Genomic DNA, 13376 nt, shown 5'->3' on the forward strand with positions numbered 1-13376 from the left:
GGGATATGACGGATGCGGGAGCGTTACTGAGGTATGTGACGGATACGGGAGCGTTACTGAGGTATGTGATGGATACAGGAGCGTTACTGAGGTATGGGACGGATAAGGGAGTGTTACTGAGGTATGTGACGGATACGGGAGTGTTACTGAGGTATGTGAGGGATACGGGAGTGCTACTGAGGTATGTGATGGATACAGGAGCGTTACTGAGGTATGTGAGGGATACGGGAGTGTTACTGAGGTATGTGATGGATACAGGAGCGTTACTGAGGTAGGTGACGGATACGGGAGCGTTACTGAGGTATGGGACGGATACGGGACCGTTACTGAGGTATGTGATGGATACGGAAGCGTTACTGAGGTATGTGAGGGATACAGGAGCATTACTGAGGTATGTGATGGATACAGGAGCGTTACTGAGGTATGGGACGGATACGGGAGTGTTACTGAGGTATGTGAGGGATACAGGAGTGTTACTGAGGTATGTGACGGATACGGGAGTGTTACTGAGGTATGGGACGGATACGGGAGTGTTACTGAGGTATGTGAGGGATACAGGAGCATTACTGGAGGTATGTGATGGATACAGGAGCATTACTGAGGTATGGGACGGATACGGGAGTGTTACTGAGGTATGTGACGGATACGGGAGCGTTACTGAGGTATGGGACAGATACGGGAGCGTTACTGAGGTATGTGACGGAACGGGAGTGTTACTGAGGTATGGGACGGATACGGGAGTGTTACTGAGGTATGGGACGGATACGTGAGTGTTACTGAGGTATGGGACGGATATGGGAGTATTACTGAGGTATGGGACGGATACGGGAGCGTTACTGAGGTATGTGACGGAACGGGAGTGTTACTGAGGTATGTGACGGAACGGGAGCATTACTGAGGTACGGGAGGGATACGGGAGTGTTACTGAGGTATGTGACGGATACGGGACTGTTACTGAGGTACGGGACGGATACGGGAGCGTTGCTGAGGTATGGGACGGTACGGGAGCGTTGCTGAGGTATGGGACGGATATGGGAGCGTTACTGAGGTATGGGACGGATACGGGAGTGTTACTGAGGTATGTGACGGATACGGGACTGTTACTGAGGTACGGGACGGATACGGGAGCGTTGCTGAGGTATGGGACGGATACGGGAGCGTTGCTGAGGTACGGGACGGATATGGGAGCGTTACTGAGGTATGGGACGGATATGGGAGCGTTGCTGAGGTACGGGACGGATACGGGAGCGTTGCTGAGGTAGGGGACGGATATGGGAGCGTTACTGAGGTATGGGACGGATATGGGAGCATTACTGAGGTATGGGACGGATATGGGAGCATTACTGAGGTAGGGGACTGATATGGGAGCGTTACTGAGGTAGGTGACGGATACGGGAGCGTTACTGAGGTATGGGATGGATACGGGAGCGTTACTGAGGTATGTGACGGATATGGGAGCGTTACTGAGGTATGGGACGGATACGGGAGTGTTACTGAGGTATGGGACGGATACGGGAGCGTTGCTGAGGTATGTGACGGATACGGGAGTGTTACTGAGGTAGGTGACGGATATGGGAGCGTTGCTGAGGTATGTGATGGATACAGGAGCGTTACTGAGGTACGGGAGGGATACGGGAGCGTTACTGAGGTATGTGACGGATACAGGAGCGTTACTGAGGTATGTGATGGATACGGGAGCGTTACTGAGGTACGGGAGGGATACGGGAGCGTTACTGAGGTATGTGACAGATACAGGAGCGTTGCTGAGGTATATGACGGATACAGGAGCATTGCTGAGGTATATGATGGATACAGGAGCGTTACTGAGGTATGTGACAGATACAGGAGTGTTACTGAGGTATGTGACGGATACGGGTGCGTTACTGAGGTATGGGACGGATACGGGAGCGTTGCTGAGGTATGTGACGGATACGGGAGTGTTACTGAGGTATGTGACGGATACGGGTGCGTTACTGAGGTATGTGACGGATACAGGAGTGTTACTGAGGTATGTGACGGATACGGGTGCGTTACTGAGGTAAATGACGGATACAGGAGCGTTACTGAGGTATGTGACGGATACGGGAGTGTTACTGAGGTATGGGACGGATACGGGAGTGTTACTGAGGTATGGGACGGATACGGGAGCGTTGCTGAGGTATGTGACGGATACGGGAGTGTTACTGAGGTATGGGACGGATACGGGAGCGTTACTGAGGTATGTGACAGATACGGGAGCGTTACTGAGGTATGGGACGGATACGGGAGTGTTACTGAGGCATGGGACGGATACGGGAGTGTTACTGAGGTATGTGACGGATACGGGAGCGTTACTGAGGTATGGGACGGATACGGGAGCGTTACTGAGGTATGGGACGGATACGGGAGCATTACTGAGGTATGGGACGGATACGGGAGCGTTGCTGAGGTATGGGACGGATATGGGAGCGTTACTGAGGTATGGGACGGATACGGGAGTGTTACTGAGGTATGTGACGGATACGGGAGTGTTACTGAGGTATGGGACGGATACGGGAGCGTTACTGAGGTATGTTACGGATACGGGACTGTTACTGAGGTACGGGACGGATACGGGAGCGTTGCTGAGGTATGGGACGGATACGGGAGCGTTGCTGAGGTACGGGACGGATATGGGAGCGTTACTGAGGTATGGGACGGATATGGGAGCGTTGCTGAGGTACGGGACGGATACGGGAGCGTTGCTGAGGTAGGGGACGGATATGGGAGCGTTACTGAGGTATGGGACGGATATGGGAGCATTACTGAGGTATGGGACGGATATGGGAGCATTACTGAGGTAGGGGACTGATATGGGAGCGTTACTGAGGTAGGTGACGGATACGGGAGCGTTACTGAGGTATGGGATGGATACGGGAGCGTTACTGAGGTATGTGACGGATATGGGAGCGTTACTGAGGTATGGGACGGATACGGGAGTGTTACTGAGGTATGGGACGGATACGGGAGCGTTGCTGAGGTATGTGACGGATACGGGAGTGTTACTGAGGTAGGTGACGGATATGGGAGCGTTGCTGAGGTATGTGATGGATACAGGAGCGTTACTGAGGTACGGGAGGGATACGGGAGCGTTACTGAGGTATGTGACGGATACAGGAGCGTTACTGAGGTATGTGATGGATACGGGAGCGTTACTGAGGTACGGGAGGGATACGGGAGCGTTACTGAGGTATGTGACAGATACAGGAGCGTTGCTGAGGTATATGACGGATACAGGAGCATTGCTGAGGTATATGATGGATACAGGAGCGTTACTGAGGTATGTGACAGATACAGGAGTGTTACTGAGGTATGTGACGGATACGGGTGCGTTACTGAGGTATGGGACGGATACGGGAGCGTTGCTGAGGTATGTGACGGATACGGGAGTGTTACTGAGGTATGTGACGGATACGGGTGCGTTACTGAGGTATGTGACGGATACAGGAGTGTTACTGAGGTATGTGACGGATACGGGTGCGTTACTGAGGTAAATGACGGATACAGGAGCGTTACTGAGGTATGTGACGGATACGGGAGTGTTACTGAGGTATGGGACGGATACGGGAGTGTTACTGAGGTATGGGACGGATACGGGAGCGTTGCTGAGGTATGTGACGGATACGGGAGTGTTACTGAGGTATGGGACGGATACGGGAGCGTTACTGAGGTATGTGACAGATACGGGAGCGTTACTGAGGTATGGGACGGATACGGGAGTGTTACTGAGGCATGGGACGGGTACGGGAGTGTTACTGAGGTATGTGACGGATACGGGAGCGTTACTGAGGTATGGGACGGATACGGGAGCGTTACTGAGGTATGGGACGGATACGGGAGCATTACTGAGGTATGGGACGGATACGGGAGCGTTGCTGAGGTATGGGACGGATACGGGAGTGTTACTGAGGTATGGGACGGATACGGGAGTGTTACTGAGGTATGGGACGGATACGGAAGTGTTACTGAGGTATGTGACGGATACGGGAGCGTTGCTGAGGTATGGGATGGATACGGGAGCGTTACTGAGGTATGTGACGGATACGGGAGTGTTACTGAGGTATGGGACGGATACGGGAGCGTTACTGAGGTATGTTACAGATACGGGGGCGTTACTGAGGTATGGGACGGATACGGGAGTGTTACTGAGGTATGGGACGGATACGGGAGTGTTACTGAGGTATGTGACGGATACGGGAGCGTTACTAAGGTATGTGATGGATACAGGAGCGTTACTGAGGTATGGGACGGATACAGGAGCGTTACTGAGGTATGGGACGGATACGGGAGCGTTACTGAGGTATGTGACGGATACGGGAGTGTTACTGAGGTATGTGACGGATACGGGAGCGTTACTGAGGTATGTGACGGATATGGGAGCGTTACTGAGGTATGTGACGGATACGGGAGCGTTACTGAGGGATATGACGGATGCGGGAGCGTTACTGAGGTATGTGACGGATACGGGAGCGTTACTGAGGTATGTGATGGATACAGGAGCGTTACTGAAGTATGGGACGGATACGGGAGTGTTACTGAGGTATGTGAGGGATACAGGAGCATTACTGAGGTATGTGATGGATACAGGAGCGTTACTGAGGTATGGGACGGATACGGGAGAGTTACTGAGGTATGGGACGGATACGGGAGCGTTACTGAGGTATGTGACGGATACGGGAGTGTTACTGAGGTACGTGAGGGATACAGGAGCGTTACTGAGGTATGTGAGGGATACGGGAGCGTTACTGAGGTATGGGACGGATACGGGAGCGTTACTGAGGTATGGGACGGATACGGTAGCGTTACTGAGGTATGTGACGGATACGGGAGCGTTACTGAGGTATGTGATGGATACGGAAGCGTTACTGAGGGATATGACGGATGCGGGAGCGTTACTGAGGGATATGACGGATGCGGGAGCGTTACTGAGGTATGTGACGGATACGGGAGCATTACTGAGGTATGTGATGGATACAGGAGCGTTACTGAGGTATGGGACGGATAAGGGAGTGTTACTGAGGTATGTGAGGGATACGGGAGTGTTACTGAGGTATGTGATGGATACAGGAGCGTTACTGAGGTAGGTGACGGATACGGGAGCGTTACTGAGGTATGGGACGGATACGGGAGCGTTACTGAGGTATGTGATGGATACGGAAGCGTTACTGAGGTATGTGAGGGATACAGGAGCATTACTGAGGTATGTGATGGATACAGGAGCGTTACTGAGGTATGGGACGGATACGGGAGTGTTACTGAGGTATGTGAGGGATACAGGAGCATTACTGGAGGTATGTGATGGATACAGGAGCATTACTGAGGTATGGGACGGATACGGGAGTGTTACTGAGGTATGTGACGGATACGGGAGCGTCACTGAGGTATGTGATGGATACGGAAGCGTTACTGAGGGATATGACGGATGCGGGAGCATTACTAAGGTATGTGAGGGAGTATTACTGAGGTATGGGACGGATATGGGAGCGTTACTGAGTTATGGGACGGATATGGGAGCGTTACTGAGTTATGTGACGGATACGGGAGCGTTACTGAGGTAGGTGACGGATACGGGAGCGTAACTGCATTTATGTATTAGTGTCGCAAGTAGGCTTACATTAACACTGCAATGAAGTCACTGTGAAAATCCCCCAGTCGCCACACTCTGGCGCCTGTTTGGGTTACACTGAGGGAGAATTTAGCATGGCCAATGCACCGAACTGGCCCGTTTTTCGGACTGTGGGAGGAAACCGGAGCACCCGGATGAAACCCAGGCAGACACGGGGAGAACGTGCAGACTCCGCACAGACAGTTACCTCCGGCTGGACCTGAACCCGGAGACCTTCTGCTGTGAGGCAGCAGCGCTAACCACTGCGCCACCCTCGCACGCGGTACGTGATAGCTGTGAGAGCGTTACGAAGGTATGTGACAGGGACGGCATTACTGAGATAGATGATGTGTATAAAAGTGCATGACAACAAGTTAAATTTGGGACAGGTCAGTGGTAAATATTCAGCCAGTGAAAGAGAATTAATGATACAAAAGAATCACACGGACCTTCATTCACCTGTTCTGTTCCAATCACTTCACCAAACACGGCTAACAACGGTTGGAGATGTTGAATCACCTGCAAATCATAAAGATTAATCAGATACTGCGGTCTATATCCCTATTACAGTGCGTACTGATGGGTGTTTACACTGCGGTCTATATCCCTATTACAGTGCGTACTGACGGGTGTTTACACTGCAGTCTATATCTCTATTACAGTGCGTACTGACGGGTGTTTACACTGCGGTCTATATCCCTATTACAGTGCGTACTGACGGGTGTTTACACTGCAGTCTATATCTCTATTACAGTGCGTACTGACGGGTGTTTACACTGCGGTCTATATCTCTATTACAGTGCGTACTGACGGGTGTTTACACTGCAGTCTATATCTCTATTACAGTACGCACTGACGGGTGTTTACACTGCGGTCTATATCTCTATTACAGTGCGTACTGACGGGTGTTTACACTGCGGTCTATATCTCTATTACAGTACGTACTGACGGGTGTTCACACTGCGGTCTATAGCCCTATTACAGTGCGTACTGACGGGTGTTTACACTGCGGTCTATATCTCTATTACAGTGCGTACTGACGGGTGTTTACACTGCGGTCTATATCCCTATTACAGTGCGTACTGACGGGTGTTTACACTGCGGTCTATATCCCTATTACAGTGCGTACTGACGGGTGTTTACACTGCGGTCTATATCCCTATTACAGTGCGCACTGACGGGTGTTTACACTGCGGTCTATATCTCTATTACAGTGCGCACTGACGGGTGTTTACACTGCGGTCTATATCCCGATTACAGTGCGTACTGACGGGTGTTTACACTGCGGTCTATATCTCTATTACAGTGCGTACTGACGGGTGTTTACACTGCGGTCTATATCTCTATTACAGTGCGTACTGACGGGTGTTTACACTGCGGTCTATATCCCTATTACAGTGCGTACTGACGGGTGTTTACACTGCGGTCTATATCCATATTACAGTGCGTACTGATGGGTGTTTACACTGCGGTCTATATCCCTATTACAGTGCGTACTGACGGGTGTTTACACTGCGGTCTATATCTCTATTACAGTGCGTACTGACGGGTGTTTACACTGCGGTCTATATCCCTATTACAGTGCGTACTGACGGGTGTTTACACTGCGGTCTATATCCCTATTACAGTGCGTACTGACGGGTGTTTACACCGCGGTCTATATCCCTATTACAGTGCGTACTGACGGGTGTTTACACTGCGGTCTATATCTCTATTACAGTGCGTACTGACGGGTGTTTACACTGCGGTCTATATCTCTATTACAGTGCGTACTGACGGGTGTTTACACTGCGGTCTATATCTCTATTACAGTGCGTACTGACGGGTGTTTACACTGCGGTCTATAGCCCTATTACAGTGCGTACTGACGGGTGTTTACACTGCGGTCTATATCTCTATTACAGTGCGTACTGACGGGTGTTTACACTGCGGTCTATATCCCTATTACAGTGCGTACTAACGGGTGTTTACACTGCGGTCTATATCCCTATTACAGTGCGTACTGACGGGTGTTTACACTGCGGTCTATATCTCTATTACAGTGCGTACTGACGGGTGTTTACACTGCGGTCTATATCCCTATTACAGTGCGTACTGACGGGTGTTTACACTGCGGTCTATATCTCTATTACAGTGCGTACTGACGGGTGTTTACACTGCGGTCTATATCTCTATTACAGTGCGTACTGACGGGTGTTTACACTGCGGTCTATATCTCTATTACAGTGCGTACTGACGGGTGTTTACACTGCGGTCTATATCTCTATTACAGTGCGTACTGACGGGTGTTTACACTGCGGTCTATATCCCTATTACAGTGCGTACTGACGGGTGTTTACACTGCGGTCTATATCTCTATTACAGTGCGCACTGACGGGTGTTTACACTGCGGTCTATATCCCGATTACAGTGCGTACTGACGGGTGTTTACACTGCGGTCTATATCTCTATTACAGTGCGTACTGACGGGTGTTTACACTGCGGTCTATATCTCTATTACAGTGCGTACTGACGGGTGTTTACACTGCGGTCTATATCCCTATTACAGTGCGTACTGACGGGTGTTTACACTGCGGTCTATATCCATATTACAGTGCGTACTGATGGGTGTTTACACTGCGGTCTATATCCCTATTACAGTGCGTACTGACGGGTGTTTACACTGCGGTCTATATCTCTATTACAGTGCGTACTGACGGGTGTTTACACTGCGGTCTATATCCCTATTACAGTGCGTACTGACGGGTGTTTACACTGCGGTCTATATCCCTATTACAGTGCGTACTGACGGGTGTTTACACCGCGGTCTATATCCCTATTACAGTGCGTACTGACGGGTGTTTACACTGCGGTCTATATCTCTATTACAGTGCGTACTGACGGGTGTTTACACTGCGGTCTATATCTCTATTACAGTGCGTACTGACGGGTGTTTACACTGCGGTCTATATCTCTATTACAGTGCGTACTGACGGGTGTTTACACTGCGGTCTATAGCCCTATTACAGTGCGTACTGACGGGTGTTTACACTGCGGTCTATATCTCTATTACAGTGCGTACTGACGGGTGTTTACACTGCGGTCTATATCCCTATTACAGTGCGTACTGACGGGTGTTTACACTGCGGTCTATATCCCTATTACAGTGCGTACTGACGGGTGTTTACACTGCGGTCTATATCTCTATTACAGTGCGTACTGACGGGTGTTTACACTGCGGTCTATATCCCTATTACAGTGCGTACTGACGGGTGTTTACACTGCGGTCTATATCTCTATTACAGTGCGTACTGACGGGTGTTTACACTGCGGTCTATATCTCTATTACAGTGCGTACTGACGGGTGTTTACACTGCGGTCTATATCTCTATTACAGTGCGTACTGACGGGTGTTTACACTGCGGTCGAAATCTCTATTACAGTGCGTACTGACGGGTGTTTACACTGCGGTCTATATCTCTATTACAGTGCGTACTGACGGGTGTTTACACTGCGGTCTATATCTCTATTACAGTGCGGACTGACGGGTGTTTACACTGCGGTCTATATCTCTATTACAGTGCGTACTGACGGGTGTTCACACTGCGGTCTATATCCCTATTACAGTGCGTACTGACGGGTGTTTACACTGCGGTCTATATCTCTATTACAGTGCGTACTGACGGGTGTTTACACTGCGGTCTATATCTCTATTACAGTGCGTACTGACGGGTGTTTACACTGCGGTCTATATCCCTATTACAGTGCGTACTGACGGGTGTTTACACTGCGGTCTATATCCCTATTACAGTGCGTACTGACGGGTGTTTACGCTGCGGTCTATATCTCTATTACAGTGCGTACTGACGGGTTTTTACACTGCGGTCTATATCCCTATTACAGTGCGTACTGACGGGTGTTTACACTGCGGTCCATATCCCTGTGACAGTGCGTACTGACGGGTGTTTACACTGCGGTCTATATCCCTATTACAGTGCGTACTGACGGGTGTTTACACTGCGGTCTATATCGCTATTACAGTGCGTACTGACGGGTGTTTACACTGCGGTCCATATCCCTATTACAGTGCGTAATGACGGGTGTTTACACTGCGGTCTGTATCCCTATTACAGTGCGTACTGACGGGTGTTTACACTGCGGTCTATATCCCTATTACAGTGCGTACTGACGGGTGTTTACACTGCGGTCTATATCTCTATTACAGTGCGTACTGACGGGTGTTTACACTGCGGTCTATATCTCTATTACAGTGCGTACTGACGGGTGATTACACTGCGGTCTATATCTCTATTACAGTGCGTACTGACGGGTGTTTACGCTGCGGTCTATATCTCTATTACAGTGCGTACTGACGGGTGTTTACACTGCGGTCTATATCCCTATTACAGTGCGTACTGATGGGTGTTTACACTGCGGTCTATATCCCTATTACAGTGCGTACTGACGGGTGTTTACACTGCGGTCTATATCCCTATTACAGTGCGTACTGACGGGTGTTTACACTGCGGTCTATATCCCTATTACAGTGCGTACTGACGGGTGTTTACACTGCGATCTATATCTCTATTACAGTGCGTACTGACGGGTGATTACACTGCGGTCGATATCTCTATTACAGTGCGTACTGACGGGTGTTTACACTGCGGTCTATATCTCTATTACAGTGCGTACTGACGGGTGTTTACACTGCGGCCTATATCTCTATTACAGTGCGTACTGACGGGTGTTTACACTGCGGTCTATATCTCTATTAGAGTGCGTACTGACGGGCGTTTACACTGCGGTCTATATCTCTATTACAGTGCGTACTGACGGGTGTTTACACTGCAGTCTATATCCCTATTACAGTGCGTACTGACGGGTGTTTACACTGCGGTCTATATCCCTATTACAGTGCGTACTAACGGGTGTTTACACTGCGGTCTATATCTCTATTACAGTGCGTACTGACGGGTGTTTACACTGCGGTCTATATCCCTATTACAGTGCGTACTGACGGGTGTTTACACTGCGGTCTATATCCCTATTACAGTGCGTACTGACGGGTGTTTACACTGCGGTCTGTATCCCTATTACAGTGCGTACTGACGGGTGTTTACACTGCGGTCTATATCTCTATTACAGTGCGTACTGACGGGTGTTTACACTGCGGTCTATATCTCTATTACAGTGCGTACCGACAGGTGTTTACACTGCGGTCTATATCCCTATTAAAGTGCGTACTGACGGGTGTTTACACTGCGGTCTATATCCCTATTACAGTGCGTACTGACGGGTGTTTACACTGCAGTCTATATCCCTGTTACAGTGCGTACTGACGGGTGTTTACACTGCGGTCTATATCCCTATTACAGTGCGTACTGACGGGTGTTTACACTGCGGTCTATATCCCTATTACAGTGCGTACTGACGGGTGTTTATACTGCGGTCTATATCTCTATTACAGTGCGTACTGACGGGTGTTTACACTGCGGTCTATATCTCTATTACAGTGCGTACTGATGGGTGTTTACACTGCGGTCTATATCTCTATTACAGTGCGTACTGAGGGGTGTTTACACTGCGGTCTATATCCCTATTACGGTGCGTACTGACAGGTGTTTACACTGCGGTCTCTATCCCTATTACAGTGCGTACTGACGGGTGTTTACACTGCGGTCTATATCCCTATTACAGTGCGTACTGACGGGTGTTTACACTGCGGTCTATATCTCTATTACAGTGCGTACTGACGGGTGTTTACACTGCGGTCTATATCCCGATTACAGTGCGTAATGACGGGTGTTTACACTGCGGTCTCTATCCCTATTACAGTGCGTACTGACGGGTGTTTACACTGCGGTCTATATCCCTATTACAGTGCGTACTGACGGGTGTTTACACTGCGGTCTATATCTCTATTACAGTGCGTACTGACGGGTGTTTACACTGCGGTCTATATCCCTATTACAGTGCGTACTGACAGGTGTTTACACTGCGGTCTATATCTGTATTACAGTGCGTACTGACGGGTGTTTACACTGCGGTCTATATCTGTATTACAGTGCGTACTGACGGGTGTTTACACTGCGGTCTATATCTCTATTACAGTGCGTACTGACGGGTGTTTACACTCCGGTCTATATCTCTATTACAGTGCGTACTGACGGGTGTTTACACTGCGGTCTATATCTCTATTACAGTGCGTACTGACGGGTGTTTACACTGCGGTCTATATCTCTATTACAGTGCGTACTGACGGGTGTTTACACTGCAGTCTATATCTCTATTACATTGCGTACTGAGGGGTGTTTACACTGCGGTCTATATCTCTATTACAGTGCGTACTGACGGGTGTTTACACTGCGGTCTATATCTGTATTACAGTGCGTACTGACGGGTGTTTACACTGCGGTCTATATCTCTATTACAGTGCGTACTGACGGGTGTTTACACTGCGGTCTATATCTGTATTACAGTGCGTACTGACGGGTGTTTACACTGCGGTCTATATCTCTATTACAGTGCGTACAGACGGGTGTTTACACTGCGTCTATATCTCTATTACAGTGCGTACTGACGGGTGTTTACACTGCGGTCTATATCTCTATTACAGTGCGTACAGACGGGTGTTTACACTGCGTCTATATCTCTATTACAGTGCGTACTGACGGGTGTTTACACTGCGGTCTATATCTCTATTACAGTGCGTACTGACGGGTGTTTACACTGCGGTCTATATCTCTATTACAGTGCGTACTGACGGGTGTTTACACTGCGGTCTATATCTCTATTACAGTGCGTACTGACGGGTGTTTACACTGCGGTCAATATCTCTATTACATTGCGTACTGAGGGGTGTTTACACTGCGGTCTATATCTCTATTACAGTGCGTACTGACGGGTGTTTACACTGCGGTCTATATCCCTATTACAGTGCGTACTGACGGGTGTTTACACTGCGGTCTATATCTCTATTACAGTGCGTACTGACGGGTGTTTACACTGCGGTCTATATCTCTATTACAGTGCGTACTGACGGGTGTTTACACTGCGGTCTATATCTCTATTACAGTGCGTACTGACGGGTGTTTACACTGCGGTCTATATCTCTATTACAGTGCTTACTGACGGGTGTTTACACTGCGGTCTATATCTCTATTACAGTGCGTACTGACGGGTGTTTACACTGCGGTCTATATCCCTATTACAGTGCGTACTGACGGGTGTTTACACTGCGGTCTATATCTGTATTACAGTGCGTACTGACGGGTGTTTACACTGCGGTCTATATCTCTATTACAGTGCGTACTGACGGGTGTTTACACTGCGGTCTATATCTGTATTACAGTGCGTACTGACGGGTGTTTACACTGCGGTCTATATCCCTATTACAGTGCGTACTGACGGGTGTTTCCACTGCGGTCTATATCTCTATTACAGTGCGTACTGACGGGTGTTTACACTGTGGTCTATATCTCTATTACAGTGCGTACTGACGGGTGTTTACACTGCGGTCTATATCTCTATTACAGTGCGTACAGACGGGTGTTTACACTGCGTCTATATCTCTATTACAGTGCGTACTGACGGGTGATTACACTGCGGTCTATATCTCTATTACAGTGCGTATTGACGGGTGTTTACACTGCGGTCTATATCCCTATTACAGTGCGTACTGTCGGGTGTTTACACTGCGGTCTATATCTCTATTACAGTGCGTACTGACGGGTGTTTACACTGCGGTCGATATCTCTATTACAGTGCGTACTGA

The 13376-nt window shown here is 49.2% G+C and overlaps 1 protein-coding gene across 1 annotated transcript in view; it reads right to left on the bottom strand.

Annotated features, from left to right (window-relative positions):
* ipo4 (importin 4) overlaps window positions 1-13376 on the bottom strand; it is a 197093-nt gene that overhangs the window by 2210 nt on the left and 181507 nt on the right. Inside the window, exon 29 of the mRNA XM_078204800.1 lies at window positions 6073-6142. Coding sequence (XP_078060926.1) covers window positions 6073-6142 — 70 coding nt within the window. The remainder of the gene's footprint in view (window positions 1-6072; window positions 6143-13376) is intronic.

Source organism: Mustelus asterias, unplaced genomic scaffold (genome assembly GCF_964213995.1).
Source record: "Mustelus asterias unplaced genomic scaffold, sMusAst1.hap1.1 HAP1_SCAFFOLD_453, whole genome shotgun sequence".
NCBI classification, from domain to species: domain Eukaryota; kingdom Metazoa; phylum Chordata; class Chondrichthyes; order Carcharhiniformes; family Triakidae; genus Mustelus; species Mustelus asterias.